Source organism: Crinia signifera, chromosome 5 (genome assembly GCF_055691185.1).
Source record: "Crinia signifera chromosome 5, ASM5569118v1, whole genome shotgun sequence".
NCBI classification, from domain to species: domain Eukaryota; kingdom Metazoa; phylum Chordata; class Amphibia; order Anura; family Myobatrachidae; genus Crinia; species Crinia signifera.
In genome coordinates, this window is record NC_139221.1 from 317,061,075 (window position 1) to 317,088,291 (window position 27,217).

Consider the following 27,217-nt stretch of genomic DNA (forward strand, 5'->3'; position numbering starts at 1 on the left):
GGGGGGGGGGGGGGGATTACGCTCTGGATTTCTGGCATGTACCCACATTGTAAAGACTGTTGCCTTCTGGAAAACCTGCCATGCTGTGGGTTCGGTATGAATCGCCTACAATCAAAATGCCGACACAGTCAAAATACCGACAACCATTAACCGACGGTCGAAATACCAACAAGCTCAAAATGCAGACAGTCAAAATACCGACATTTAAAATACAGACAGGTCAAAAAGTAGACACAAGTTTTTCATATTTTTTTTTAACCTGTGAATTACCAACCTATCAATCCTGTATGCGGTCACACAACCGCCTACATTGCTTGTTTTATTGTGTACCATGGTTCTGTGCAGGAACATTGCCAATGCAACATCCCCGATGTATTCGCGCTGGGTATTGACGGTGCGGCTCTGTGCAAATTTGTGCATGTGCATGGCCGCTGTACGAACACCATCGGCAACTATCACAGGCGCTGAGGCGTTCGTACGGGTAGGGGGAGGGAGTGGGGTATACAGGGTGGTGGCATCAGGGGAACGCAGGTGGGCTGATGCCTGCCGGGGGGGACAGGCGGCTGACTTCACAAGACGTCAGCCCTCCTCTTCATCGGACACCGATGGAAATAAAAGTCCGTTCAGATGATCATCTAATTATTTCTCCCCCGCCTTCGGTCGCATGCGTAGAATGTGATCATGTACATCCCCTTGCATGGTACTGAGGGGATTCGGTGGCGGGAGAGGAGGGGGGGCGGACATTCGGCTGGGCAGCGTTTCAGGGCTCGCTAAGCAGTGAATCAGGCCTTAACAACAGTAGCAAAAATACGTGCGCAGATTAGCATTGCGGCTAACTGAAGAGACGCCACAGTGCTGGCTTTAAAAACACTATTAAGGTTATTTGTGTTGGCTAACCAGATTAACGGTTGCTAGTCTCAGGGACGGTTGCCAGGGGTGATTCTGACGGTCATATGGTAGACAGGGTCAAAAGGACGACAGGCGTTTGTAATGTTTTTAGGGTGTCTATGTCAACATAGTACCATGTCCCCTCGCACGGTACAGTCCGGATACCATTCTGACATGAGTAGAGGTGCAACATTAAACAGTAAAGACGCCTGAACCAGGACCACAAGGGACACATCTATATTTCAGGACCACATGATTCTGAATTGGGATCAAATTTAAAACAGCACGTAACGGAGCACCTAGAACAGCCGTAGGCACCCTATTGCACTCCAGCTGTTGTGAAACTACAAGTCCCAGCATGCCTTCCCACAGCTTTGCTGTTAGGCAGTGCTAAAACTGTGGCACGGCATGCTGGGACTTGTAGTTTCACAACATTATGAGCCATAGGTTGCCTACGCCTGACCTAGAAGAACCAAACGATAGGGGAAAACAAAAGCAATTTTTTTTTTTTTTGCTTGCAGGGTCAATACCGGCTGCTTTTGCTTGTAGTCCACAAACGCTGTCCAGCTTTGTTTTTATACTGTACCTAGCGACCCTGCCCTACTTTTCCCTGGTTCATGGCCGAGCATAGAGTTCCTCCCTGCTTAATACCCTGGCACATGTCAATGATAAACTGGATTCACTGAAATCGTTACTGCTCAGCTCCCATACGGGATAGGCTGATGGTTAATATATTTAAATCTTCTTTGAGAACTGCACTACCTAACATAACTGCACTACCTAAAATATCTGCACTACCACCTCCCCCTCGCACACGCTCTCCTCTGTAGTGCAGCATGGCTTCCTTCAGTTAAAAGAGCTTCAAGAGCAACAACTATTATATAAATAGTCCTTACGTCCCTCCAATAAAGTGGTGCATGAGGGTTTAGGAAAAGTATTGTCCAACTCTGAAGCAGGCAAAGTATTAAATAACCATAGGGTGATATTAGAACTTGTTTCAAGGATATAAATAAGTTTATGTAGACACCAATCTTCATATTACACTTATAAAACAGAGGGATGTGCAAATACATCATCCATGACAAAGCTTAAGAAAAGAAATCGCTGTGAAATGAGCAGCGGAATATTACGGGGGGGGGGGGGGGGGGGGGGGGGGGGATTACGCTCTGGATTTCTGGCATGTACCCACATTGTAAAGACTGTTGCCTTCTGGAAAACCTGCCATGCTGTGGGTTCGGTATGAATCGCCTACAATCAAAATGCCGACACAGTCAAAATACCGACAACCATTAACCGACGGTCGAAATACCAACAAGCTCAAAATGCAGACAGTCAAAATACCGACATTTAAAATACAGACAGGTCAAAAAGTAGACACAAGTTTTTCATATTTTTTTTTAACCTGTGAATTACCAACCTATCAATCCTGTATGCGGTCTGCCTGCTGCTTAGAGAAACCGACTTCATTTCCATCCGGTGTATGTGATTCCTTGTCACAATACTTACATTGTCTGTCTCTACTACCGGCTCTGTATAAGGGGACTTTTTTATTTGGTGGCCCACTCATGTTGTGCCCATAGCAATACCCAGGGAGTGCATATTACCATAAGGACACAGAGAGATTACCTGTAATGGTGAGCCAGGAGGTCTATCCTCATTAGAAACTACTCCCTATCCCCCCTCTGCTTGTTCAGTGTTCATGTTCTCCCTTTACCCATGCCCTGTGGTAAGATCCGTGAGTACACAGCCTGCTGTGTGATAGTGTGCAGGGTGGCTGTGTCACAGAGCTGATGCTTCATGCTGACACTAAGCTAACACATGTTCTCCGCATTCATATGGGTCAATTTAATGATTTTCTAGATGATATATTCATGTTTTTGGCGCAAACCACCTCCGAGCAGGTGATAAGCTAGTGAACAGCCTTATATTAAAAGGTAGAAATACTGGGACAGTGCAGAACACAGGTATCGTCAACGGGTTGACCCATATTAGGCGGACAGTGAATAGGTCAATCCCAACTGGTAGAAAGTGCCAAAAGGTCAACAGGACAGTTCGATCTACATGTTAAAAGGGACATGGTCTATGGTCAACTGGGAAAAAAAAAATTTGAACGAGCTGATCAAATGGAGGACTGTTCAACTGCGACCCTCGGTGATGGTGGAACTTCCTATACAAGGAGGAGGGGCATTTGTGACACAGCTATAGGTGTGGAACCGGCCAACTTAGTAGGGTAGAGGATCACAGCACCGGACCACTGGATCTGAGTAAAGTTAAGCAATTACCCAAAAGTTATTCTTCAGTGTTGGATGCGGCGCGTCCTTTTATAGTGAAGTGGAAGATGGAGACTGATCTGCGGATTGTGGACGTTACATCTACTAAAACAGTTTCTTACCCAGGTTCCTGCTGGACGTTGGCTCCTCTTCCTTGTGTTCCATAGGACTACGGACAAGGGCATCTTCCCTCTTAAGTGACATCTTATGTAACTTCCGGTCCTCTTTGTCCTTATTGCTGTTCACACTGGTCCTCGGTTTGTTGACAGCTTTATTCTTGGCCGCGGCTGCTGCGGCTTTCACCAACGCTATCCAATCCTAGGCAGAGAGATCGGACGCACATTAACCAGAGTGTCTGACGCAGCATTTCCCATAGAAATTATGATGACAATGGAGACAAACGTTAATCCACTAGACCGAAACGCTTGTTGTGTTATATGAAACAACAGCGAATGTCACAAATCTACAAAAACAATGTCAAGGATGGGCCTCAGAGATATAGGGGTGATTCACACCCGCTCGGTGCGGCCTGAATTCGTTACCCAGTCCGACGTTCGCGCATGCGTGAATGTGCGCATGTTGCAAACCCCCAGAGTGAACACCTTCGAAGAGTTTCACTCACACTGGGGTGTTCGCTCTGCTCCCCCCCCCCCCCCCCTTCAATCTGGACCAGAGTCTTCCAGTGGCCCGGGTATTAAGTAGGCACTTGGAGATTATCACCAAGCACTTCTGTCCCTGTCCAATCAATTTCTTTTAGGGGTTACCTGGATCGCACCTTTCAGACCTAAGCCAAATCATCTACCCAGGATGCAAGTCCAGTTGAAACCCTTCTAATAAGCAGGATGTGGATCAAGGACTCTCAACCCGTGTAGACCCTCTCATACATACACCGGTCCAGGGTTGATGCGCGTTCATGTGCAAAAACCTGGGATTTAGGTGTGAAAGGGGTATAACACAAATGTAGATTATTCTGCAGAACATATATACAGGAATTAATTATTAGGAGGGCGGAGCTTGTGCAAACCAGCAGGAACAGCAGCCTTGCCAAACCTCATGGAGGGAACGGTAATCTACAGCTGGGTTTTTAGGCCTGGATAGATTATTATTAGTGCAGGGTCCTCAGGATGACCTTCATGGAGCTGCAGCGGAATATCTGGGCAACGCTAAATAAAGTATTTAATAACTAAACATCTGGGGTGTAATGGTGGAACGAATACAAATCTTGGAAAAGCAATGCACAAAGTGCCGTTGGTGCATGTGGTAATTGGGCGGTGTTTGTAGGAGAGTTGGGCGCAGCCTTGCGCTCCAGCCAGTATGTGACGCTAACACACTCCTTGTAAGGAAGGTTTCCCCATGTCCCACATTCACAGCATTAAACGGGTATGCGGTCATTAAGTCGACAGTGTCTAAATTGACAGTCAACAGGTCGACACTTGAAAAATGTTGACATGAATTAGGTAGATATGGTTGAAAGTTTAACATGAGTTTTTCAGGATTTTCTTTTTACATAGACTTGTTCATAACTTTACGATCCCAGTGGGCATAGAGGGGGAATATAACAGTGCGCTGAGCGCAGCGAGCCACGCGGTACACTTATACGGTGTTCATGCTGACCTATGTCGACAGACACAAAACGCGAAAAACTCATGTTGATATTACTTCTTAGCAGGTTTCCATCTTGACTCTTTGATTGTGTCGACCTTTGTCACGTGTCGACCAATACAATAGTGATTGACCCTTTGACTGTCGACCTAGACACCGTCGGCAAAACAACCCATACCCGTTAAAAGTTGGATGGTCAGTTCTGTGGCATAAAACTGGTCGGCAAAGCAAACACCTAAAAGTCACAGAAGAATATCGCACTCGCAGCCAATCAGACAAGTGCTCTGCAGACGAGCCCTCACCTGGCCTTTGGCATCTTCCGGCATGTATTTCAGGTGCATCTTCTTCAGGCAGCGGATAACCCCGTCATAAAACTGCACAGTATACGTTCCTAACAATATACATATACACATTACACATTCAATGGGAGGACAGAGATTAATATGCACGCAATGTCAGACAAGAAGTTATTTGATTTTATTACATTAAGGAATAGCGGGCATTAACACCCCTTTCACATTGCAAAGCCGGGTCTGACGCTTAACACTAAGGGGGGTATTCAATATGAGCCAATATTTCCTGACTGGTGAGATATCGGCATTCACCTATTCAATGCTGTCGATAAAGATCGCATCGAAGGGTGTCGGATCCAACTTTTTCAGTCACATCTGTTTGGTTGGAAACGGCCACGGGTGGTCGAATTCACGCCCGTTTTCTACTACAGTCGGTACATTGAATATTGATGTTTGGTGTGTTGTCGATCAGAGGAAAAACGTCCGGGATCCCCACTGTCGGGACTTTATGGCCATCGGAATACCGTACTGAATACCCCCTAAATCCGGGTCGCCCATTATACAGAGGGTAACCCGGATTTAACCAGTGTCGACTTCCCAGGTTGGTCCATATGTCACCAACCCAGCAATAACCAGGGTCCGAGGTGTGATATGAAAGGGGTATATCAAAATCAGCAAGTTACAGTCTATATACACCATAAAATAAACATACAAGGCACCTAAAAATAATGGTTTTATTTAAGTTTTATTCTCCTAATTCACCAATATTATTTTATAGCTTAATATGTGAATTGAAACTATAATTTGTAAGGAATATGGGTACTTGTTTCCTAGCACGGCCACCATCGGGGGTAATCGTGTACCTTAACTTAAGGTACACGATTACCCCCCAAAGGACCCGATTTCCTTTGAAATCAGGTCCATTTTGCCGGCAAAGGCAAAATCGGGTCCATCGCGTCGGTCGGGTGCATTAACATGGCACGCAACTCGACCATCGCGATGGACCCGATTTTGCCATAGGGTTCAATGTTAATGATATTTTTAACATTGTAAATCGGGAGGACGCGTATACCTGTGAAGTTACGCTTCGGGCTCGCCACACTTTATATTCTCAACTCCACGCCGACGTGGATAGTAGGGGTATGAAAAGTTTGGAGGACGCGTACCGCCGCCCCTCGTGGGCTCGCTACGCACGCCACGCTTCGGGTTGGCGTCAATCGTGGGGTGCCGTTGAGGGGGTTAAAATTGGGGTCTGGGGAGAATTTTACATTGAATCCAATGTAAAATAGGGTCCCAGGGACCCTATTCACATTTCAATCAATGTAAAAATCGGGACCATCGCGTCGGTCGCATGCGATCGACCCGATCAACATCGGTGTGGCCATTCTAGGAAACATGTGCCGGAACATGTTCTAAGTGCCATTATATAGCACAATGTTGAACCAGGAAGTGGCACACATGGCTGAATGCTATGCTGGCATCTGCTGCTGCTGCTGCTATGTAATATTATAATGCTGCCACCTGTTCCTACAGACAGCGGAAATGCCCACAACGGATGCAGTACAAGAAGCGGACAACTCAAACATCCAAACTGTGCAACATCAGCTCACTCCAATCAGTAACACTCCACCTTCCTAATGCCAATAGTACACACACAGCAATGGTGGAAGCATGGTAGAACTGCATGTTATATGATATTGGCACATAGCTACATCTCCTGTATAAACCTGTGTATTTTACAGAAAATCAGCATGTTCACTTCCTGCTGCCTCCATTGCTTTACTCACATAATATCATTACTAGTCTCATGCAGCCCTGTTCTCAGTAATACATCACTCATCTCTAGACATACTCTGTGCTGCTGGGGACCCTGCTCCTCCCACTATATAACTCTCAGTCTGTGGCTTCCTGCTGCCTCCATTCCCCTCCTTACAGCAAATCTTGCCCTGTCACATGCAGCCCTGTCCTCACTGACACATCACTCATCTCCTATCTCTGTACTGCTGGGGGACCCGGCTCCTCCCACTATATAACTATCAGAGGTCAATTAAATTATCCACGATGATCTCGCGGGTGTGGGACATTGCTGCAGCACTTTACAGCAGCCCGAACTGAAGCTCAGAGTGCTCGTATCTCCTTATTGGACCGGCCAATCATGTGCAAGTTTTTTGCTGATTTCAGTCCGGAAAAGGGGTTGCCAGTTTTGAAACACCACGGCAACGGCACATCTCACCCGTAGCAAATAGGATTGACCCCTCATTCCGCAGCTTCCTGCTGCCTCCATTCCCCTTCTCACATCATGTCACTGCTTCTGGCACATGCAGCCCTGTCCTTCCTGACACATCACTCATCTCCTGAAATACTTTGTGCTGCTGGGGACCCTGCTCTTCCCACTATATAACTCTCAGTCTGTGGCTTTCTGCTGCCTCCTTTCCCCTCCTCACATCATGTCCCTGCCCCTCACATGCAGCCCTGTCCTTCCCAACACATTACTCATCTCCTGACATACTCTGTGCTGCTGGGGACCCTGCTCTTCCCACTATATAACTCTCAGTCTGTGGCTTCCTGCTGTCTACAATCCCTTCACACATCATGTCACTACCCCCGTCACCTGCAGCCCTGTCCTCACACATTACTTGTCTCCTGATACAGGTTGAGTATCCCTTATCCAAATATCCGTTACCCATATTATTCTGAAAACCATAGTCTCCAAAATGTATATATATATATTTTTTTTTGCTTAAAACCTACTGGGTACGTCTGTAACTGGCTCTACTGGGGAAATGATATGTAACTGGCACTAAACATGTGCAAGAAAAGGATTGCTTGGCAATCACATTCAGTGTCTGAGATACCTTGTTTCCTACACAAATAAAATATATGTGTGTGTATTTCAGCTGTTTGATATGCTTATACAACATATATGCAAAATACTTCAAGATACCGCATTCAGATTTAAAAATATTCCAAAATACAGAATAATCAGTTATCCAAAATTCTTCGGGTCCCGAGCATTTTGAATAAGGGATACTCAACCTGTATACTCTGTGCTGCTGAGGAACTTGCTCGTTTCACTATATAAATCTCAGGCAAGAATTTTCTTTAACGGGGTGAGTTTGGTTGGGGATCGAGGGGAAAGGGGAGGAATATTTAATTGAATAACTCTTAATAGAATAGTGCACTAAGTAAACTTCCTAGTATGGCAACATTTAACATCTACTATATTTAGGTTACTACTATATTTATCCGCAGACATATCATACTACCAACCTTCTTGGTTTATGGCCTCAATCTTGGCAGGATAATACCGACAATCCGTCCAACGTGCAAGCACCTCTTCTCCTTCCTTAAAATCCTAGAAAACATCACAATGATCCATGATTTACACATTTATTTCCATCATTTGATTCCTTTGGAGAGAATACACAAAATGCGGACCCCACCCTTGTTAGAGGTCAGTGGGCACAACATTTATTTACACATTGGTTACCAACTGATAATACCACGCTTCGGGCTCGCCACACTATATAAAATCAACTCCACGCCGACGTGGATAGTGGGGGTATGAAAAAGGTCGGAGGACGCGTACCGCTGCGCTCGCCACGCTTCGGGTTGGCGTTGATAGTGGCAGTGGCGTGGGGGTGCATTTAACATTGTAAGCCGCTATTAAGGTGCTTATACAATTAAAGATTGTATATACAATTTAAAATCGCATCTCATTGCATTGTATGCCACATACAATGGTATACAATTTTAAATGGAATACAATGCCATACGACTGAATATCATGGGCGCCGTGATAATACACAAGTACCTTTTCACCTATGCAAAAAAATCGTCCCTAATTGAATACCCCCCCCATAGGGGAATATTTATCAAAGCTTGGAATCCTGGGCTATTTTCTTCGTACCCGACAGTCGGAATTCAATGTTGCAGTATTTAGTTAGAGCGAGTAAGGAGAATTGGATCAGATAAATCAGTATAGGATATTACATGAGATTATTATCTGAATAAGGGGCTTGTCTTTTTATTCTCTTTTACAATGTACACATAATTAGTAACCAATAACTTATAAAGTTATTGAAAAAGTGAAGAGCTACAGATAGATTTCAGCATGGACAACATAATTATAGGGTCCGCTCTTTGGACTGTTGGAAATTCTTATTGCTCTTTATTCTGTGTTTGTGATCAAGAACACTTCGTACTCTTCAAAATAAGCTATTACCATATACAAATTCTTAGATCACTACAATTGCAGCGAGTCTTTTCCTGTGCAGATTAGATCGTATTTAACTGATTAATAAGTAGCCCTGATTATTTATTTCTAATTGTATATAGACCTGGACTTTACAAAAAAAAAAATCAAGGAAAATGTCATAATTGCAATACCGGCTTCTATCACCAGAGGGCAAGCTAACAATTGGCAGTGAAAGAATGTGTACTATGGGATTCAAAACATACAAAGATCTCCTCGTCGTCTCCTATCTCCTCTTTCCTCAATGCAGGTTTCTCAAGAGGACGGATCCGGCTGCTGTCCCAATGAATCCACTCATCGTAACGACTGCTCCAGCGCTCAAAGTGAACCAGCATTTTTCCCTCCTCATAGTCTATTTTTTCGATCTTGGATGGGTACCTAAAGACAAAAAACACACAATCAATAAAAACACAGAAACAAATCATCTATATCAGGCATGTCCAAACTGTGGCCTCCAGCTGTTGTGAAACCACACATCCCAGCATGCCTTGCAATAGTTTTAGCATTTCCTAATAGCAAAACTGTGGCAAGGCATGATGGGAATTGTAGTTTCACAACAGCTGGAGGGCCATAGTTTGGACATGCCTGATCTATATTATGAGCATAAGCATATATTATTAATATAAGGATGACTTGAGAGACTTATTTCTATGATGGCGTTATCCGAGCAGCCCACATCACACACCTTCTCAAAAGCTTGGTCCAAAGATTTGTAGAACAAAATAATGACATTGTAATTGGTTGCTTTATTTCAGAATTATGTGGCAAATCGTCCACATACCATTTACAATGCATCACCATTGTATTCTGGAAATTGTGACAGTTGGTGAACTTTCACTGTGCACCTGCTGTGTGATCTGCTGATTGGTCTGGATACTGTGACAGTTATTTGCAGCCACCCAGCAAACCTTTGAAACCAGGCACATCGGCTAGTTAGATTTTTTATTAAATAAAAACAATTTTACTTATGTATTATCTGGGCTCCCATGTTAAATGCACCCCATTTTTTCATACCCCACCTATCCAACTAAGCATGGAGTTGATTTTATATAGTGTGGCGAGCGCAGCGAGCCACCGTGCCCGAAGCGTGGCGAGTGCAGTGAGCCCCGCGAGGGGATGCGGTCTCATAAGAAAAACGGGAGCCCAGATATTACATAAGTACCAAAACAATAATGCTAATACGTTATTCTAAACAACTATTTTCTATATAGCACAGAGGAGGAATGATACAGAACCTATAAAACAAAAATGTCTCCTTTGTATAAAAAAAAAAAAAAAAAAATTAAATAAAAAAAGTAGTTTTGGTATTGTCATTCTTCCCCCAGGTTTCGCTGTGTCTTTTTCCCCCATTTCCCCTGCATTGTGCATCTCCCAGTCCCTTCTAACACACAGCCAGGTTCCCACATAGGATGCAATGTTCCGTTGTATTATTATTGGGTGTTTGCTGGCCATTGTGCTTATATCTTTTTTTTGTGTGTTTTTTTTAGCAGCGCTTCACTTTATTATATAGATTTCTATTAGTAACTAGTTTCTATCAAGGACTTTGATGTCTGCCAGAACTTAGCATTACATACAGATCCCTAGTTTGTATTCGGTTTCCCACAAAATCTACACCTCGTCCCAGAGCCGTCCGATCATAATCATTAATCTCTGTTAATTTTCTTCCAAGATAAAGGTTTTAGATGTATGGCATTATTTTGCAGGTCCAGATGGACCATAAACAAAAAATCGCTATGTTTGGCAGGTTATTACATTCTCACTTAGATCGTAAAGTATGAAAAAAGTGAAACACCCATGTTGACCCTTTTTTACGTCGACTATGGCTTTGTCGACCGTAAGCTTTTGACGACCATTTTAAGGTGTGAACCAAGTCACTTGACCATTTGTGTTCGACCTAGACATTGTCAACCCAGTCTCACATACCGTACAGAAATGGTGGTGGGAGGTGTCTGAAAGGACAGAACAGAGATTATTGGGTTGACGGGAAAGAAGGTTTTAAACTTTTGCTAAATAAAGCTTTGCACGTCTCGCGGTAATCTCGTTTTTTTCTCCTTAAATTCTCGCTCAAATGTCAGATTTTGATATGTAAATGAAATGGTAACACAAATCCAAAGTGCAGTGTGTTCTAAATGTTGGAGAACACTGAAAAAATACAAAGGGCTATTTTCTCAAGTATAAGAATGGTACAAAGCTGGCAGGGGCGTGTACAATTGTTTTAAATGTAAATAATAGACTCTTATAAAGGTTTCTTTTATTTTTTTTAAGTCTAACATGGGTGTGTAACCATACTCACAATGCACATGCGCTGCTGCCACTCCTGTAAAGGTATCTTTTTTGGTAAAAGCTAGTGTGACAAGGAATCGCATACAATGGGCACAGATGCAGTCTGCGTTTTTATTTGTAGCAAACATTGCCGTATTTTCACAGGGTTAACGTACAGCAGCAATACAGCAGGTATCAGCAATACAGTTCACCATACTTCTCACAGCTTGCAATGGCCCTACCATAGCCCGCACCCCCCCAGCCTATCACCTGGGCCGCTTTTCCATTACAGGAGCCATTACCCTCTGCCCTGGACACAGATTTAACAGAGAGCCACAGGTGCTGCTACTCAGCCAAACCTTAATCACCTCTTTGGTAAAAGCTGGACTGGATCTATATTATCCTGGTGCTGCTCTAAAACCCTTTTATGGATAGTTCATATTCACTTCATGTGAACTTATGGTGCCCCTGCCACAATATTTATTCCACAATAACAAACAATCCAAAAATAAAACATTAAGTTTTTCTGGTGGTGTCATGAAGGTGGCCCGGGATTGGGGTAAACCGTTCAGCGATGTAACCAATGTGCACTAGATGACCATCTTACATAACGAATTACTTGTACCGGAGATTGCCCAGCATGTTTGTACCATCCTTAGGGCTAGATTCTCTAAACTTCAAAAGTGTTAAACTGGAGAGTGATAAACTGGAGAGTGATAAACAGCCAGCCAATCAGCTCCTACCTGCCATGTCACAGACTGAGTTTGAAAAATGTCAGGTAGGAGCTGATTGGCTGGCTGTTTATCACTCTCCATTTTATCACTTTTGAAGCTTAAGGAATCTGGCCCTCAGAGATGCCTGAGAAAATTCCCCTATGTATATTTTTCACTGTTGTCCATAATTTAGAACACTCTACATTGGATGTGTGCTACCATTTCTTTTACATATCAAAATCTGACATCTGAGCAACGAGAATTAAAAAAAAAAAAAAAAAAAAAAAAACCCGCCAGACGTGCAAAGCGTCATTTAGGACTGGTATAAAACCTTCTTTTCCATCAACCCAATAATCTCTCAGTGCTGTCCTTTCATACACCCCCCCCTTCCCCCCATTTCTGTATGAGTGTTTGGGATTAAATGGATTGATCCCAGGGTGTCCAAGATAGGTAGCAGAGAAACAGGAGCGCCCTTAATTTCCTCTACGCTATCCAAAGCCACTGCTGGAAGTGCCTATTAGAAATAGAACACATTTGCTAAAGCAATCTTAAGACTACGTGTGGCGCTCAGTGGGTGATCTACAGGCCTGTGTTATATTACACAGAAATAATTTTAGACATTTATTACTCTGTGTTAGAGGCACAAGTAACAGGTTTGTAACATTGGGGCATATGTATTTACCAGCGTTAAGTGCATATGCTGCACTTAACACTGGTTAACTGGGGGGATAACTTTTTTCAATGTACCATCGGCGCACCTAACGTGCGCTAAGGACAGCCCGCGAGTAACGCAAAGCGCAGCTGTCCCCTTCAAACCCCCCAGACTGTTTGCGACTTCAACGATGTATGACCAGACTTCTATACATACATCATACGTTAGCCGCCAGGCTGCTTCACCAACCCTGAACTAGCACTGTCCTAATCCCACTGCAGGAACAACGATATCCCTGCTGCTGGCTCCAGGCTGTGCACGAAATCTAGTGCATGCTCAGTGAGCCATCCAGAGGGGGTAGGTGGTTTTTAAATGCCCATCCGAACAGCGCTGACAGGGATAAGGAGAGTCGTGGGCTCAGGACATAACGGTTCTCCTTATCAGCAAGGGGGAGGTTAATACATTAGGCTGTAATGGGTGCCTGCCTCTCCTTATTATGCAGAAGCGGGACCCGTAAATTTACAATTGTTATGGGCGAATTAATACATCTGCCCCATTATGTCACACAGTCATTCTTTAGGCTGAGATGGTTGTTCACATTTCATAGTCATTAATGATGTCAACATTTTAACAATGTCAACATCATTAATGTCAACCTTCTTGTGTCAACCAAGACGCTAACACTAACGTTCTTTTGCTTTCATGCATTTTAACCAAAGTTGGCTTTAAAAACCACGTTGGTTTAAACCAAATTTTTATTTTTTTATTTTAAAACCACTCCATTTTATTTAAGGAGATATACTGTGACTACAGGCACAACCACTGACTTCTTAAAACAAAAAGCCTATTGTAAGGGAATCTCTGGTATTATTCCACATTCTTTTTGCTTGTGGTCTTCATTAAAGTAAGCAGTAAATCACACACACAAGAAAGATACATGGAGGTGAATCAGATGAGGGGTGTTAAATCTGCCTAGCATCGAGCTTCTCCCCAACATTCCTACAGAACACGAAAAAAAACCCACAGTTAACACTCACAAACTTAAAGAGTAAACAACGTCAACACATTAAACAGGCAATGCGCAGAGAAACCCCTCATGGTTTGATCTTCATATTTACATCAGTTCTAAACCTTGTGGCATATCCAGTGCTAATGCTAAACTCATTTTATTGTGTGTTTTTGCATTTCTCCGAAAAGTACTTTTGCATGTTTTAGTAGTGTTTAATCTAAAATTGGTTTGATTGAACCATTTGAAATAAATCATATCAAAGCCCTCTCCTACCCTCCTCCTAACCTCTTTTGATCCTCCTATCCTGCCTCCGTTCCTCTCCGTTCCTACTTATCCTATTGTTTTTCGTTTGTGCACCCTCCTCCTTTTAGTCTGTTAACTCCTATGAGTAGGGCCCTCCTTCCTCACCCTACCTCATTACCTCACCTGTGCTCCTGTCCTGTTCTTCCCTTCCTCTACTTCATCTTCAGTCTCCTCAACAATTTCCACACCTACTTCAGAACTGATGCTGATTTTAGTTCTACCAGCTATACCCCTATTCATACTGTATTTTATCAACGCACCCTGTACGTTACATTGTCATTTGTTTTTATGTTTGCTATGTACGGCGCTGCGGACACTTTGTGGCGCCTTATAAATAAACGTACTACTACTACTACTACCCTATTTTACCCCTTTTCCCAGCTTGTGTAATTGAGCCACTGCAGAAAATCCTATTGGGCTCTTCATAATTTCCTTTTCTTAAAGTGCTAATTAGGGAACAATTATTCCAGCATTTAAAAGGGACACCAAATTGAAGGTTGAGCTTAGTGCTCCATAAATAATTGAACTTAAATATACTAGTGGTACCTGTGATGCAATATAAACATTTTATATGCGATTTGTATTTTTTTTAATGTATTTTTGCCAATGTATGCTAATAAATTAGAGAGATGCCAAGTCAGTGTATTTCAAGCAATACCTCTATTAGCCAGCAGATGGTGCTGCAGCAGAATAGAGTATCTAGCAAGTTAATGATACTTCATATACAATGTTATAACGCACTGTGCTTAAAAGTAGATTACTTATTACATTGTTTGTTTCAAATAAAAAATAAACATTAATATTTTAAATGTATTTATTTTATTTAAGCTATTGTTATATAATAGTGCTTGCACATGGCAAACCTCGGTGCAACTCTAAATCCGGGTCACCCATTACACACAGGGCAACCCATGTTTAATCCAAGTTGGTTGAGGGGTATAACATATTAGTGAAATATATGGTGTTCACATTCTTAAAATAAAGAGACACCCCCCTAGCTCAGCGGTTCCCCAACGGTGTGCCTATGCACCCTGGGGTGCTGGGAGGCTCTTGCAGGATTGCCTTGAGTGGCTGGTCAAAGATCAAGTTAATTTATTTATGGTCAAAGTGATCGGTAAACCCAATGTCAGTAATAGAACATGTGGACAATCTGAAGCACAGCTGTACACCAGCACACAACTGACCCTAAGGATCACAGGAAGGGACAATTTACTGTACTGTGATATCGTATTCCAACTTTATCAATTAAAAACTTACTATAGTGGTGCTGGGAAAGATTGCCGATACTCTAGGGCGCCGTGATTCAAGAACCATTGGCCTAGCTCCTTCCCGCAGTAGCTTATAAACTAATTACTTATTGTTTCCTCTGCGTACCCGCTCTGTGAACCTGGATATGTAAATACCATACTTCATGGTGCCAGCATTTTCTGGCTCTGCTACTTTGTATGCAGCCTCCTCTATGCATTTACAGATCGCACGCTAAATAAAAACACAGCAATGACATAAAGGGGATTGCTTTGTGAGTAGATCCCGATTCGATCAATCGAGATTGAATAGCACGGCAAGCAAAACACCTTTTATTCTGACTGTATAGTACAGATCTGTACGATATTAGTCTTGCCTGCACGGTCTATTTTCTATTCGATATACACTAAATGGGAGCGCGCATCGGGACCTAATTGGCATCAAACGCAACAGAAAAACATTGGATTTTGCCTATAGAAGCAAAAAAGAATACAAAAATGTTCCTCAATTGTAAAATGAAGACACGCATAAGCTGTGTGCACACGGTGAGATTTTGTGTGTATGATTTTGACTCTATAGTCAAAACCAAACGGAATGGATATCAAACGGTTTTCAGCAACATTCGATGCAGATTCAATGCCGATGCGCGCTCCCGTTTAGTGTAAATTAAACAGTAAAATAGACTCTGCAGGCAAGACTCTATAGTACAGATCTGTGCTATATAGTCCAAAAATAATGCGTTTTGCTTGCCGTTCGATTCGAAAGAATCGCAAGCAACATCGCATTGTGTGTACACTTATAAATAAATACATAAATGACACATGACCGCAGAAAGGAGGCAGGAATGGAAATTGGAGATGTTGTGATAAATCAAAAAATATTACCCATCACCATCACTGAATAAACTCTTTTCATTTGATGGGGTTAGGTTACTATGTAAGAACGGCTTTGGTGACTTCCTAGAGCAGAACACTGGAGATGGGAAGCAGCGAGATAAAGCAGAAGTTTGTGGGTGTTGCGAGAGAACACACTTAAGTAATGTAAATACCAAGCATGTGCAAGAGGATGACTGCATGCATTTCTTATTTACAAATAGCATTTATGGCAGTTGGTCTATGTAATATGCGGAATGATCAAAATAGACTATCATGGAACAGTGCCCCCCAGTGGTGAGATCCTCATGAGCCCGGATAGGTCACCTGGGACCGGATGTAATGACGTGCAAGATGCCGTCAAATTCAGATTTTTTTTTTTTCTTAAAGGGGAAATCCCTTACAAGGCAAAACCTTGTCCGTGTGGCCACGGAACGTAGGTGTCGGTATATATGGCCACTGCTTTATAGATTAACTATAGAGCATCCACCGGATGTGGCAGTACACTTCATACCAAAAGGTACAGAAATCCGCGCATATATTTTCTGTTGGTTCTAGTCGCCATGCGGGATTGTAAGCGAGGGGAGGTGGATGTAGTGCATTGGAGAGGAAGATGAGCCAGGCAGCAGCATTGAGGACAGAGTGGAGTGGAGAGAGGTGTTTGTCAGGGATGCCAGAAAGTAGGAGATTATAGGACTCCAGTCTGGAGATGACTTTGTAGAATCCTGGGTGAAGTTGGATCTGATCCTGGAAATATTTTTGAGGCGGAGACGACGGGACTGTGACAGGTGCTAAATGTATGGTGCAAAGGAGAGGAAGGAATGAAGAATAACACCAAGGCAGCGTACTGGGGGGCTAGAGGAGATCGTTGTTCCACCAATAGATAGAACTTCAAGCGTCCAGATGGAAAAGAGTACCCCCAACATTGTATTAATGAGGGAGCATCAGGCTCTGAGCAGGTCATTATAAAGGTCTCATTCTCCATCAGTACGTATGAGCGCAGTCTGCCACAGTAACCAGACAGACCGGGTTATTGTCTCATACACTTGCGCCATTCCTGGATTTTACATTATTTTGTAAAAGAAGTGTAAAAGGCATAAAACCAATGTATTATGATGGAGTAGGTTGTGTAAGGCGAGAGGCGTTCTGCCCTCTGCTGGGGGACATGGAGTGCAGGTTGGATTCCAGCACCCTGGATAGCATTCATAGACCAGGCTGCATACTTGTAGAGCTGGAGGAGTCGTCTGCTGGAGCGTGGGGGGGGGGGGGGGGACACTTAGCTACAGCCCACGGTGCCTGTTCTTACAAGAAATGGCCTCACTCTGGAGAAAAGGGTCAATTCAATTAAATACGGGTTGGAAAGCACAACCAACTGTAAGACAGTGAAACCTGCATATTTTGCAGCTATGCACGCACCTGTAGCTGTGGGTCACAGGGTCGACATACATTAGGTTGATCATTAAAGGTCGACAGGGTTTAAGTTAACACATTAGACAGGTCGACAGTCAACACAAGCCTTAGGTCGACATGAGTTTTTAACATTATTTTGTCCTGAATTTCAACATCGGTCGACACGGACACGGCACACTACTATATTCTCCTTCCACGTCCTAGTGGATGGTAGGGTATGAAATACTGCCTGTCGGCACATGTCAGCAAAAACTCATGTTGAGACGACCTTTTGACCCCTGTCAACCTTAGCTGTCGACCTGAGCCCTGTGGACCTTTAGTGGTCCAACCAGTGTCGTCGACCCAGTGGCCGTATCCTGCACCCGCAGAAGCACCTCCTGCATATGTCGGGGTACGCCAGCTTTATTACCAACAACAAACATAAATAAGTAAATTGGTTCCATCGCTGGCCCTCACACCACAGACTATTAGCGTGCGCTTCTCCTTATGCGAGTCACAGTGCGCTATAACACAGGTGCAATACCCCTAACCAGCCGTGTACAGAAAAGTGCCCGGTAGATATCGGATTATACAGACAGATTCCAATGGTGCGGCGCTGGCTGTAACCTGCTGTCATGCTGAATCAATCCATGAACGGCTTACAGCCATATACGCTGCAGAAAGTATAGAGAGCACGATCCAAAAGCAGTCAGCAGCAGAAACTGGTCGCTGTCATCAGTACGTCGGCCACTTGGTGAGAGGTTAATGATGATACCCAGAAGGGAAGCACCGCCACAGACTGCAACATGGCAAACAAACGATCGCAACTCTCAACGAAGAGACATGCACATGGTGGTAGCGGGACAGGAGAGTGCGGCACGAAATTGGCCAAGAATACACAATAATTCAGACGCTCCAAAGAACTGCAAACGGGCACTCAACAGCCACTTCTTCATTAAACCCAATCGTCTGTCATCCTAACCTCATTAAAACATTTGTCGGCAGATAAGGACCAAGATATTCGGCCCATCTAGGCTGCGGCTTTTTTAAACGTATTCTTAGCTCAAATATTTGATCCTTATTTTTTGTAAGGACATCATTATGTCTATCCCAAGCATGTTTAACTTTATCTCCTGTCTTAGCCTCTACCACCTCTGATGGGAGGCTATTCTACGTGTCCACTACCCTTTCTGTGAAGTCCTCAGATTTCCCCTGAACCTCCCCCCCGTGTCAGTGCATGTCCTCGTGTTCTAATACTTACCTCGTGTGACAAATGTTTCCCTCCATGATATATACAAAGGTTTTGATCCTGTCCCCCCCATCCCTTTTCTTCTCCAAATTAGACATATTGAGAGGTTTTAGTCTACATGCTTCTGTTACATGCTTACGGTCTACTCCAGTGATGGCTAACCTTGACACTCCAGCTGTTGTTGAACTACACATCACAACATGCCCTGCATCAGTTTTACTATTTGGCCATGCTAAAACGGATGCGGGGCATGCTAGGATGTGTAGTTCAACAGCTGAAGTGCCAAGGTTAGCCATCACTGGTCTACACCATCTGTGTGTCCCCTGTCTGTTTGTCTCTCCCCTGTAGAATGTAATCTCTCAGGAGCAGGGCATTCTTCCCATATGTATTTTTTCTGCCTTACTCATTTAACGACGGCTAACTCTAGGTCTCTGCCACCATAACAATTACATCATCGTCCTGTCCCCTGATGCACCGGTCTTTATTTACCATGTACTTGTCCTAAACTGCCTTGTACTGTAAGTTGGTGTTTTCTTGTTTTTGCTAATGTCTGTATTCTGTTGGGCGCTGCAGAACCCTTGCTGCGCCATATAAATAAACAATAATAATAACTTAGCAGAATGCAATTGCGCAGTTATCAGTTTGACAAATGCAGGTGATGGCCATCACCCAGTCTGCCCCCCTAAGCATTTGGTGAAATAGGACAACATAACACAATATCAAAAGTGGTATCTAAAAGCAGAACAGTTGTCCACAAAGGTGCGAGTATGTTAGCAATGACGTTGGGCAGTGGGAATACATTTTACAACAAAGAGATGTGATATCTACACATAGTGGCACGCGTTTAATCAGCACCGGTGAAAGTAAGCGGGTGTGGTATGTGGTCCCGACAGTCAGGACCCCGACCGCACCGGTGAAAGTAAGCGGGTGTGGTATATGGTCCCAACCGTCAGGACCCCGACAGCACCGGTGAAAGTAAGCGGGTGTGGTATATGGTCCCAACAGTCAGGACCCCGACCGCACCGGTGAAAGTAAGCGGGTGTGGTATATGGTCCCAACCGTCAGGACCCCGGCATCGGGACCTGACTGGCATCGGGACCTTGCGGGCTCGCTGCGCTCAACACACTCCGGGCTACACTCACCATCTATTCTATTCTCCCTCTATGGGGGTCGTGGACCCCCACGAGGGAGAATAGCCGGTGGCCGTCGGGACCCCGACGTCGGGGTAATGACTGTCGGGACCCCGACGTCGGGGTAATGACTGTCGGGACCCCAACTGTCGGCAAACTGTCCAGCACCCAAAGTAAGCAAGATAACTATGAGAAGTCAAACAATATACATATAAATATCCTATTTCATATCAACATGCTTGTAAAACATGTAATGACTGAACAATGAAACCCCCCCACCCCCTGCCGATTATTGATAAGGCATGCTGGGACTACGACAGCTGCTGAACCGACTGTCAGGCCTGGCCCATACGCTCCAGACAGTCATTTCCCACACTATACTATGAACCTACATACAGTATGGACGAGACCGGAACAAGATAAATGTACGTGATGCGCTTCAGTTGCAGAAGCATTATACAGACAATGGATGGAACAGTGCTCAGCTAAGACAATACACAGGACCTGTACATGGACTGGCTGCATGTTCTGTGCGCTGATCTCACACAAACCGCAGTGTTTACGGTTATAAAATTCAGAACTGACAGTTCTACCCTCACTATTTGGAGTACAGCCCATGGCTGCCAGCACATGATAAAGGTTACTCCCGCCATCTGCCAATAATAATCGCACACTGGGTAGCGCTCGGTCTTTCCGTTGCCCCTCTTCAGCATTGGGAATGCAGACACACAGCATGGGGTGGCCAGGGGGACACAGCTGTCAGCAGGCAGATGGGCTTAATACTGTGCCAGCCACTCTAATGACAGGAGTCCCAGAACGCCAAATGCTGTACGGATCCCCCAAAAATAAAAAAAATAACAACCATAAAACAGTACCGTGTTCACCATGCTGAGAGCTTAGATCAGGCAGGGAAGCTGATCCCCGCTGCCTCGCTGATGGGGACACTTGAGCGAGTGAGACGCTGGCACGTCACCGTCAGATGCAGCTCCTGTCCGCCAGCGGGATACGGTCATTTGGTCTACAGCAAGTTGGTCGACAATAGTTAGGTCGACACCATTAGGTCAACATGGGGATAGGTCAACATGGTTCTAGGTCGACATGGTTCTAGGTCAAAACAAGCATTAGGTCGACATGGTCTAGATCGACAGTCAAAAGGTTGACATAGGGTTTTTCTCTGTTTTTGGAGACGACATGTGCCGACAGGGGCATTTCATGCCCTACCATCCACTAGGGCGTGGTGGGAGAATAAAATAGTGTGCCGAGCGCAGCGAGCCATGCGAGGGGACGCGGAGCACCTTAACCAGTGTCCATGTTGACTGTGTCGACATTCCGGTACAAAAACAGTGAAAATCCCCATGTCGACCTTTTGACTGCCAACCTAGAACCATGTCAACCTAATGACTGTCAACCAACTTGCTGTAGACCAAGTGATCCCATTCCCCGCCAGCCTCAGGACATCTGGTGATCCTGCAGGCTGGCTGACAGGCGCTCCATCTGTAGGATCTGACTTGCTGGCTGTTTATCACTCTCCACTTTATCGCATTCTGAAGCTTGATACAACTGACCCTAAAGGCCCCTATACACTCTGCGATTTGGTCCCGATTCAGATGGATCGAGCAGTGAAATCGGGCCAAATCGCAGGTTTAGACACCCGGTCCGACCCGATGCGCATCGGGTCAGAGTCGGGAGGTCGGACCGGCTGCACATAAGATTTGCTAAATCTTATGTGCAGCCGGGCAGGGACACAGAGGCGGCGGACAACAGCGAGGGAGACGGGCAGGGCGGCGGGGGACGCCGGCGAAGGAGTTGGGCAGGAAAAACCGGAGCAGGAAAGTGTCAATGCACCGGGAAGGCGGAGGGAGCAGGGGAGCGGGGGACGCTGCTAGTAGGGCAGAGGCAGCGGACGCTGCGAGAGACAAAGAGGCGGCAGTAACGTAGAGGCGGGCAGGGGGAGCCGGGAGCTGTCAGCGCTGGAAAAAAATAAGCCCATACAATGAATGGGCAGCCTGAGATTGGCTGAGCGCTCAGCCAGTCAGCAATGGGCTGAGAGCGCTCAGCCAATCACAGGCTGCTTATTCATTGTATTGGCTTTTTTTTTCAGTACTGACAGCTCCCGGCTCCCCCTGCCCGGCTCTATGTTACTGCCGCCTCTGTGTCACTGTCCCCTGCAGTGTCCACGCATGCGATGTATCATTTGCAAAACTTGGCACATCTAGTGCCAAATTGTGTGTGTCCCTCCCGGGGAGCTGCAGGGGGAAATCAGGTCAGACAAGTCGGACTAATATATGTGTACCTTAACTTAGTAATATAGGTTCATAACAGAAATGACAACATAAATACAGCACATGCGCCACAATGTAAGTCAGCTACCAATCTCATAGCAGAACGACAAAGTGCATTGTTTCTAGCACAATGGTTTGTACATAAGAGTTGCGTGCAATAGGTTTTGCAGTTGGATCTTTAGCAAGTGTTGGATTGGTCGTCGAGGACCAATTCAAATTATTTATGATCAATTATTTCTGGACAAAACCAGTGCTGGTGGCTGCCAATCATAAAATATGTACAATCAGAACCAAATCCTGCCCTTTACCACATAACAACCTAAGAAGCACATATATACACAATCTACTTTTTTTGATATATATTTTTTGGGGCCTAGGGGTGCCATGGAAAAAATTCTGATACTCTAGGGCAGGCATTCCCAACCACGGTCCTCAAGCCACACCAACAGTGCAGGTTTTATTGATATCCAGGCCTGAGCACAGGTGACTTAATTAGTACCTGAGTGATTCTGATTAAACCATCTGTGCTGAAGCCTGTATATCACTAAAACCTGCACTGTTGGTGTGCCTTGAGGACCGTGGTTGGGAAAGCCTGTTCTAGGGTGCCCTACAGAATCCTGGTATCCATTCCCTCTACTTTTGCCTTTCATTTGGACCTATCTGAACCAGCCCTACATTTTTCTTGCTGACCACAGCACAGGAGCTTTTGACATCAAACCCTTACACCGCTAGCTATCCTTCATTGGTGGACTGAACCCTTTCTTGGACCAGCTAAAAAACACCTGCCAAGGAGACAAACAACAGTGCGGGACTGTGCCCATACATGGCCATACATGGGCGAATGGTAAAAAGCACTATTTACCTTTTGGAGTGATACACAGGGCATAATAGGAAGGGACAGATCCACATATTCCAATTCAGGTTTACCAGGAAATGAACAGGTTGCTTTTTAAGTCTAGTGCACTAGCGATTTTAAAAACATATTCCATACCACATTTATTTGTTTTTATTTTTTTTATTAACGTCTTGCATATTGGTCACAATATGTTTATTAAAAGGTTTCTTTATTTGTAAAACCAGTCCAATTGGTTTATAGCAGAATTTCTTTTAGTATACCCAGCGCTGCTTTTCCACACCTTTTGATTTGCTCTAATCCCCAAGTCATGAGACCGTTACCCAAAGGTCACTGTAACCAAGCGGATGTAAAAGAAATGAGAAAATCTGTGTGAAAAGCCTCTAGATGCCATGGAATAAGATGCTGCATTGGGGACTCAGATCATATATGAAACGCTGGTTCAACTCTTACGACTTCGTTCTGTGTTCAGCGGAGATGGTTTACATGTGAATAGTCGCATATTAAATAAGTAGATGATTGAATTTCTTGCGCTTTTAGAGAGACTTTTAATCACCTTCCTTAAATTCAATAACCCAGAGGTTCTCAAACTGTGTGCTTAGGCACCCTGGGGTGATGTGAGGCTCTTACAGGGGTGCCTTGGGTAGGTTGTCCAGGACCAAATCAACTTATTTATGGTCAAAAGGATAGTCAAAGTCAGATATAGTGGCTGCCAATTATAAACCATGTGGACAATCAGAAGCACAACTGTGCACCACAGAACTGACAGGTAGTCACACCCGTGCAGCACCACAGAACTGACAGGTAGTCACACCCGTGCAGCACCACATAACTGACAGGTAGTCACACCCGTGCAGCACCACATAACTGAAAGGTAGTCACACCCGTGCAGCACCACATAACTGACAGGTAGTCTCACCCGTGCAGCACCACATAACTGACAGGTAGTCTCACCCGTGCAGCACCACAGAACTGACAGGTAGTCACACCCGTGCAGCACCACATAACTGACAGGTAGTCTCACCCGTGCAGCACCACATAACTGACAGGTAGTCTCACCCGTGCAGCACCACAGAACTGACAGGTAGTCACACACGTGCAGCACCACAGAACTGACAGGTAGTCACACCCGTGCAGCACCACATAACTGACAGGTAGTCTCACCCGTGCAGCACCACAGAACTGACAGGTAGTCACACACGTGCAGCACCACATAACTGACAGGGAGGCACAAGTTACTTAATTTCATTTTTATTTTTTTTCTTCACATGGAGAATTTAAAAAAAAACGTTTAACCTTGGGGTGCAGTGACTATAATGCTGATCATCTAGGGTGCTGTGATGCAAAAAAGTGTGGGAGCCACTTCACTATCCATCATCTGCCCACATGTTCGCCTGCTGTCTAGCAACTATCCTATGTCCTTCCCCAGCCATTCCCAAATGTAGGACTTTTCCCATATGTATTGCTTCAGTCCTCACAATTAACTTCAGGATTAGACCCTCTGACCCTGGAGGCATCAGACCGGGTGTGGTATAGGGTCCCCACAGTCATTAGCCCGACGTCGGGATCCCGACTGCCCGGACTCAGACAGTATGGTGAGCGCAACAAAGCCCCTTGCGGGCACGTTGGCTTGCTACGCTCGCCACCTATTCTATTCTCCATCTATGGGGGTCGTGGACCCCCACGAGGGAAAATAGCAGGTGGCCGTCGGGCACCCATCTGTCTGCGTTTTGACAGTCGGGCTCCCGAAGTCGGGTAAATGACTGTCGGGATCGAGTCCAGCACCCTCAAAGACCATCATCCCGACAAGACTACTGCAACCTCCTCTTATCCGCTCATCTGTCCTTCACGCTCACCCCTCTTCAAATTATACACTGGTTCCCCTTCCCTATAGAGTGCAATTTTATTGCCTCACTCAGTACCCCCCTTTCAGTCCTCTGACCTATAAAGCCCTCCAGATTCCCAAATACCACTTCACGCTTTCTATGACCGCTGCCCCTCTCCCCAACTGACCACCACCTCCTGCTTCCAGGGCTTCTCTCATTCTGCTCCCAAACACTGGAACTCGCTAGCACACCAACTCTCTCACCCAAGTTTGTCCCCCTATAGATTGTAAGCTCTCACAAGCAGGACCCTCATTCCCTTCATGTACATTCTTTGTCTGCATTTGCAATCATCTCCTTCCCCTTCCTTACAGTGGTCCCGAGCCTGCCATCTACAGCATACAGAACTCACATAGCGATGACTGTGCTTATGATTGTCAATCATCTTATCAGTTATACTTTTTATATCCCGTTATTTCTGCATTAAGGTGGTGATTCAGGTTGGATGGCAAAAGCAAACACCTTCTTTAATGTGCACTGTGGAGTCTTGGGGGTGGCCCAATAAATAAGGGTGAAAAATAATTATCTCGTTTTGGGTAAAAAAAAAAAAAAAAAAAAACTATACATATATATTTTTGTTCTGGAACATTTCATATTCAAATGAGCATTCTTATATGCAATATCTTGTTTTCTTTCTAGTGGTTAACTCACATTTGGCCACAGTCTGATATTTATGGCGACATAGGGCACAAAAAGAATATTGTTCAGAATAATATCACCATTGCTGTAATTCTGTCCTGTATATGATCTAACTGCAAGGCCAAGGGGCTGCCTTTATACAGTGGTCCCAATTCCCAGGACGAGGGTAGTATAGGGTCTGTGCAATGTATACAGACAGACATGGGACGGGTATACACACAGAAAGTGCCCAAGATCAGCAAATAGCAACTGTATTAATCAAACAGAACATAATGTAGTAAATGAATGGGGTGTTGTGTGTATAACAGATCTACAGTACACAACATGGATAGTCAATGGGCGGTATTCAATGAGCCAGAATCGCCAAGTTTTATGGCGATTCTGTGTTTTTTTCATGTGTGCCGGCGATTTTATGAGCTGTATAAGCGAATCACCCTATTCAATGACCTATAATCGCCGTTGAGGACCGGTGAATGAAGCACCAATCGCCAAATGTAATTCTCTAAAAATCGCCGTTTTTAGTCTATAGGATTTTGCATGGGGAATCGACGGTAGTCGAGGGGAATCGCCAAAAGTGTATTCAATGTGAAGTTGGCGATTCCTTTTTCTTGTTACATATCGCCGTTCCTCACCGAGTGTCCCTCGTCATTTTTTTCTGGTGAACTTTGATAGGAACATGTCAAATAATTGGTTTTAAGTGTTCTATTTAACTGTGCAAGTCTAATGTATTATTATTTGCTGCCCTTGTGTGATGTCATGGTCGTAGAAGTGCTATACAAATATATATTTAATTTTTTCAGGTATTTTTTTTTTCTCCCACAAAGCACTGTTCTTACCCATGGTGCACCTCACTTACCCACGATTCTCCTCCCCACCTCACTCCTTCGTTTGCCCTTTGAGCAGATTACCCAGCGTTTGCCGTATGCTGTATGGGAAGCGTTTGTCCAGGGTAATTTGCTTATTTCTTGCATTTCTCTGCATTTTTTTAAACAACTGACTACATTAATGCGGCTGTATAGGGAAACGCCGGTATGGCTGAGAATCGCCGTTAGGGCCGGCGATTCTCAGCCACGTTGAATAGGGTGACTTGGCGACTCCCCACGAATCACCATGCATGGCGATTCACAGCTAAAAACCGGCGATTGGCAGGCGAATGTTAATCTGGATCACTGTGACCAACGATTCTGGCTCATTGAATACCGCCCAATAGGTCAGTATTCATATGGTAGAGCGACAACATACAAGTTGGCATACACATGCCGACAATGAAAAAAACTGTCGACCTGTCAATGATTAACACATGAAAAGGTTGACATGAGGGTTTCTTTTTTTAATTTATCTTCCACATGAAGTCTGATTGGCTGAGCGCAGTGAAGCACCGGGCCTGAAGCACGGTGAGGGACGCGAGCCATACGAGGGCACGCCATA

The 27,217-nt window shown here is 44.7% G+C and overlaps 1 protein-coding gene across 1 annotated transcript in view; it reads right to left on the reverse strand.

Annotated features, from left to right (window-relative positions):
• PHF20L1 (PHD finger protein 20 like 1) overlaps positions 1-27,217 on the reverse strand; it is an 88,203-nt gene that overhangs the window by 48,734 nt on the left and 12,252 nt on the right. The window contains exons 3-6 of the mRNA XM_083144858.1: positions 9,515-9,686; positions 8,324-8,408; positions 5,063-5,151; positions 3,281-3,476 (exon numbers count right to left, since the gene is read on the reverse strand). Coding sequence (XP_083000984.1) covers positions 3,281-3,476; positions 5,063-5,151; positions 8,324-8,408; positions 9,515-9,686 — 542 coding nt within the window. The remainder of the gene's footprint in view (positions 1-3,280; positions 3,477-5,062; positions 5,152-8,323; positions 8,409-9,514; positions 9,687-27,217) is intronic.